At 47.0% G+C, this 6,000-nt stretch overlaps 1 protein-coding gene across 1 annotated transcript in view; it reads right to left on the minus strand.

Moving 5' to 3' along the window:
* Positions 1-4,576, minus strand: part of LOC126474826 (uncharacterized) — a 135,477-nt gene extending 130,901 nt beyond the window's left edge. The window contains exon 1 of the mRNA XM_050102301.1: positions 4,256-4,576. Coding sequence (XP_049958258.1) covers positions 4,256-4,576 — 321 coding nt within the window. The remainder of the gene's footprint in view (positions 1-4,255) is intronic.
* Between the last annotated feature and the right edge of the window lie 1,424 nt (positions 4,577-6,000).

Genomic DNA, 6,000 nt, shown 5'->3' on the forward strand with positions numbered 1-6,000 from the left:
CGAACTAGTCCCATAAGTGTTGACCGACGAACACAAGCACATGCGAGTGCTTCGGTGTCGAGAAATGTTGGAAATGTGTCAAAATGATCCTCATTTTTTAAACTCTCTTATCACTGGTGATGAGTCTTGGATTTTTGAGTACGACCCTGAGACAAAAAGGCAGAGTTCAGAGTGGCACACCCCATCGTCGCCCCATCCCAAGAAGGCACGCATGAGCAAGTCCAGGATCAAAACCATGCTCGTTGTCTTCTTTGATGTCAGAGGCATTGTCCACCACGAATTCGTACCTACCGGGACTACAGTGAAATCAGATTTCTACTTTGAAGTGTTCAAAAGACTGAAAAGGAGGGCCTCGCGCTGCCGAAGCGACATCAAGGATACGTGGAAAGTTCACCACGACAACGCGCCGAGTCACAGCGCCTACATTGTCAACGACTTCCTGGCCAGGACCAAGACGCCATTGGTTTCCCCAGCCTCCCTACAGTCCTGACCTGGCTCGCGCTGACTTTTTTTGTTTCCACGGTTGAAAGAAGTCATGAAAGGAAAACATTGGGACATGATTGAAAGCATCCAGATGCATGTTACATCAGCTCTAAAGGACATTCCGGAAAATGCATTCCAGGATGCCTTCCAGTCATGGAAACACCGCCTCCAGAAGTGTGTCGACGTAAGAGGGTGCTATTTCGAAAAATTTTGATTATTTGTACGAATATATTCAATAAATGATTTTTTATGAATTTGTTCGGATTACTTATAAAACGCACCTTGTATAAAGTAGAGTTTCAATAGTAAGATAGCTGCCCATTGTAAATCTGTACTGGCTGTAGTTCACTTGTTAACATGCAGACTAGCTGCAATTATAATAATTTTAACATATAAGGACCCACAAATCATATGAGGGGGTGAGTTATATTGCATAATTATAATGGTTTTGTGAATAAAGAAATTTTTTAAAAAATGAGAGAGAATGTAGCTCTCGACTCCAGTTCGCATATTGCGTAGTGGCAGAAATTGGGTTTTTGCCATGCGTCACGTGAATTGAATATTTGACTGAAACCTTAACTCGGCAGCGATAGGTCCGTGGTCGAAACTTATATATTTGATATTTTTATTAAAAATGAAACTCCTCCTGCTGTAATTAAGATTTTTTATTTACTTCGCTACTAGTTTCGACGTTGTGTCAACGCCATATTCAGGCCCGTACACTTCGATGAAATCGGTTATGTGTGGCTCAGCCTAGAAGTCTGCGGTGAGATCAACACGAGCTCCACATGGATGGCGGGCAATGTGGACCACATGTTGATCTCACCGGGGACTTCTACGAGAGTGAGCCAAATGAAAATCTTAAATTTGTAATAACAAATCGAAATTTCCCGCCGTTATCCCGTAAGCTGGTAAGCGTGCTACAAAAAGCGTGCAGAATGGCCTTTAGGTGGCAGCATAGCGCAGATGCACACATACCGTCGCAGTATCAGTATAATAATGGCCGCCCCGCTTGCAACATGCACCAGGGTTCAAATGGTTCAAATGGCTCTGAGCACTATGGGACTTAACTTCTGTGGTCATTAGTCCCCTAGAACTTAGAACTACTTAAACCTAACTAACCTATGGACGTCACACACATCCATGCCCGAGGCAGGATTCGAACCTGCGACCGTAGCAGTCCCGCGGTTCCGGACTGCGCGCCTAGAACCACTAGACCACCGCGGCCGGCCATGCACCAGGGAAGAACAGCGTTCTGTTATACGGCTTTTGCGTAGTGAAGGTGTGAAACCTATTGAAATTCATTGACGAATGAAGGTTCAGTACGGTGATGCATGTTTGTCACTGCAGCAAGTCTACGAATAGAATAGGAAGTTCGCAAATGGTGTGACTTCAGTGGAAGATGCTTCTCGTCCAGGTTAAGCACAACGAGTTGTGACTCCACAGAACATTGAGCGGTTGAAGCCATAGTGAAGGAAAACCGCCGAGTGACACTGAATGACATTGCAGCATGTTTACAGACTAGTCATGGGCCAGCACACTACATTCTGCATGATGTGCTCCAGTTTCACAAAGTGTCTGCAAGATGGGTGCCACGGCAGCTGACTCCTGAAATGAGAGAACTACGTGTTGATGCTTGTGAAGACCTTCTTCGGCGTTTTGAGCGAGGAGATGTTGGCTTCCTTGCAAGAATCGTTACTGGAGTCGAAACCTGGGTTTACTTCCACCAACTGGAAACGAAGAGAGCGAGCAAGGAATGGCGCCATTCCTCATCACCAAAACCAAATAAGTTTCGAACAGGACCATCAGCAGGGAAGGTTATGCTGACTCTGTTTTGGGACGGAAAAGGCATCATTTTGGAGCATTACATGCCTAGAGGGACCACAATCACCAGCTCATCATACACAGATCTCCTAAAAAATCATCTGCGGCCTGCAATCAAATTAAAGCAACGTGGATTTCTGTCAGCAGGTGTCCTTTTGCAACATGACAATGCAAGGCCGCACACTGCCCATGCAACAGTTGCAACAATCACAGACCTGCATTTTGAGTGCCTTCCTCATCCATCATACTCACCAGATCTTGCCCCAAGTGATTTCCATATGTTTGGACCACTCAAAGACGCAACGGGAGGAAAGAAGTTCCGTTCTGATGAAGAGGTACGCCACGCGGTGCATGAGTGGTTGCGCGAACTACCGAAAGAAGTTTTTTCTAAAGGCATTTATGCACTTTGTAAGCGCTGGAGGACTTGCATTGAGCGTGGGGGAGATTATGTTGAAAAGTCATACAGCTTCGTACCACTTCTGCACAATAAATAATATTTAAAGTTTTCATTTGACTCACCCTCGTACACTGAGCCACACATAACTGATTTCATCAAAGTGTACGGGCCTGAAGATTGCGTTGACGCAACGTCGAAACTAGTAGACAAGTAAATAAAAAATCTTAAGTACAGCTGGAAGAATTTAATTTTTAATAAAAATTATACTAGCTGTGTCCCACCTTCATCCAGTTTAAATATGGATGTACGAAGATTATGTATTTGAGGTGTCAGCATCACTTCGACCAAGAGTGACTGCGGAAATGGTGAACCCAACTCGCGCTATTCGTCCACGAGACTCAGAGGACCATAGACACGGGTTCCCAGGTAGATGACGTGTTTCTTGACTTCCGCAAGGCGTTCGATACAGTTCCCCACAGTCGTTTAATGAACAAAGTAAGAGCATATGGACTATCAGACCAATTGTATGATTGGACTGAAGAGTTGCTAGATAAAAAACGCAGCATGTCATTCTCAAAGGAGAGAAATCTTCCGAAGTAAGAGTGATTTCGGGTGTGCCGCAGGGGAGTGTCGTAGGACCGTTGCTATTCACAATATATATAAACAACCTTGTGGATAACATCGGAAGTTCACTGAGGCTTTTTGCGGATGATGCTGTGGTATATCGAGAGGTTGTAACAATGGAAAATTGTACTGAAATGCTGGAGGATCTGCAGCGAATTGACGCATGGTGCAGGGAATGGCAATTGAATCTCAATGTAGACAAGTGTAATGTGCTGCGAATACATAGAAAGAAAGATCCTTTATCATTTAGCTACAATATGGCAGGTCAGCAACTGGAAGCAGTTAATTCCATAAATTATCTGGGAGTAGGCATTAGGAGTGATTTAAAACGGAATGATCATATAAAATTGATCGTCGGTGAAGCAGATGTCAGACTGAGATTCATTGGAAGAATCCTAAGGAAATGCAGTCCGAAAACAGAGGAAGTAGGTTGCAGTACACTTGTTCGCCCACTGCTTGAATACTGCTCACCGGTGTGGGATCTGTACCAGATAGGGTTGATAGAAGAGAAAGAGAAGATCCAACGGAGAGCAGCGCGCTTCGTTACAGGATAATTTAGCAATCTCGAAAGCGTTAAGGAGATGATAGATAAACTCCAGTGTAAGACTCTACAAGAGAGACGCTCAGCAGCTCGGTACGGGCATTTGTTGAAGTTTCAAGAACATACTTTCACCGAGGAGTCAAGCAGTATATTGCTCCCTCGCGAAGACACCATGAAGATAAAATAAGAGAGATTAGAGCAGAGACATACCGACAATCTTTCTTTCCACGAACAATACGAGACTGGAATAGAATGGAGAACCGGTAGAGGTACTCAAGGTATCCTCCGCCACACACCGACTATCCTCCGCCACACACCGACAGGTGGCTTGCGGAGTATGCATGTAGATGTAGAACATTTGTTGTGCGGAAATGAGCGGTACTCACGCCACGAGAGCTGCGCGGTGCCTCCGGGTCTTGTCGTCCAGCGGTTGGCAGCAGACTGCACCCTGTGCGCGGGGTGGACAGCGCGAGCACCAGCAGCAGCAGCGGCGGCAGCGTCCCGGCCGTCACCATGGTTGCAGCGGTCGCAGGCAGCGCGACTCTGGAGCCTGCATGTCTGCGGCGCGGGGCTGCGGCCGGCGGACTGCCCGCCCGCCCGTCTGGGGCGCACGTGGCCGGTTGCGGCGCGCACGTGGCTCTGCCCCCCACCACTACCCTATCCCCACCACCACTCCTCTGCCGAACCCCCACCACGCGGCGGTGCATCTTCTGCCGTGCCGCAAAGCCCGATGAGGCGGCGTCGCAAACCTATCTGTACGTCACCAAAAAAAGACGGCACACACACACACACACACACACACACAATTTTGCTGGTTGTACCGTGTAAGGCGTCTACAAAAGCTCTTGGGAAAGTAACGTAATAAAATACGGTAACAGCTGAAGAAAATTTATCAGAAAAATTTTACATTACGTCTTTGTGTTTCCAGTACTCATGCTTAACTATCTTCGCGGTGATTCACATTGACGTTTAAAAACCTCCAAGTGTAGATGAAGGTGAGACAAGTGATTTGGGGCCACAATTGTCGGGAAACACACTAAAAGTGGACGACAAATGTTGAACATATGACAACACCAGATGACATACCTGGTCCCACGTGCAGTGACCGGGCTTATACATTAGTGGCCATTAAAATTGCTACACCACGAAGATGACGTGCTACAAACGCGAAATTTACGCGACAGGAAGAAGATACTGTGATACACAAATGGTTAGCTTTACAGAGCATTCACACTAGGTTGGCGCCGGTGGCGACACTTAAAACATGCTGACGTGAGGAAAGTCTCCAACCGATTTCTCATACACGAACAGCGGTTGACCGGCGTTGCTTGGTGAATCGTTGTTGTGATGCCTCGTGTAAGGAGGAGAATGCGTACCATCATGTTTCCGACTTTGATAATGGTCGGATTGTAGCCTATCGCGATTGCGGTTTATCGTATCGCGACATTGCTGCTCGCGTTGGTCGAGATCCAATAACTGTTAGCAGAATATGGAATCGTTGGGTTCAGGAGGGTAATACGGAACGCCGTGCTGGATCCCAACGGCCTCGTATCACCAGCAGTCGAGATGACAGGCATCTTAGCCGCATAGCTGTAACGGATCGTGCAGCCACGTCTCGATCCCTGAGTCAAGAGGTGGGGACGTTTGCAAGACAACAACCATCTGCACGAACAGTTCGACGGTGTTTGCAGCAGCATGGACTATCAGCTGCGGTTACCCTTGATGCTGCATCACAGACAGGAGCGCCTTCGATGGTGTACTCAACGACGAACCTGGGTGCACGAATGGCAAAACGTCATTTTTTCGGATGAATCCAGGTTCTGTTTACAGCATCATGATGGTCGCATCCGTGTTTGGCGACATCGCGCTTAGTGCACATAGGAAGCGTGTATTAATCATCGCCATACTGGCGTATTACCCGGCGTGATGGTATGGGGTGCCATTGGTTATACGTCTCGGCCACCTCTTGTTGGCATTGACGGCACTTTGAACAGTGGACGTTACATTTCAGATGTGCTACGACCCGTGGCTCTACTCTTCATTCGATCCCTGCGAAACCCTACATTTCAGCAGGATAATGTACGACCGCATGTTCCAGGTCCTGTACGAGCCTTTCTGGATACAGAAAATG

This window comes from Schistocerca serialis, chromosome 4 (genome assembly GCF_023864345.2).
Source record: "Schistocerca serialis cubense isolate TAMUIC-IGC-003099 chromosome 4, iqSchSeri2.2, whole genome shotgun sequence".
NCBI classification, from domain to species: Eukaryota; Metazoa; Arthropoda; class Insecta; order Orthoptera; family Acrididae; genus Schistocerca; species Schistocerca serialis.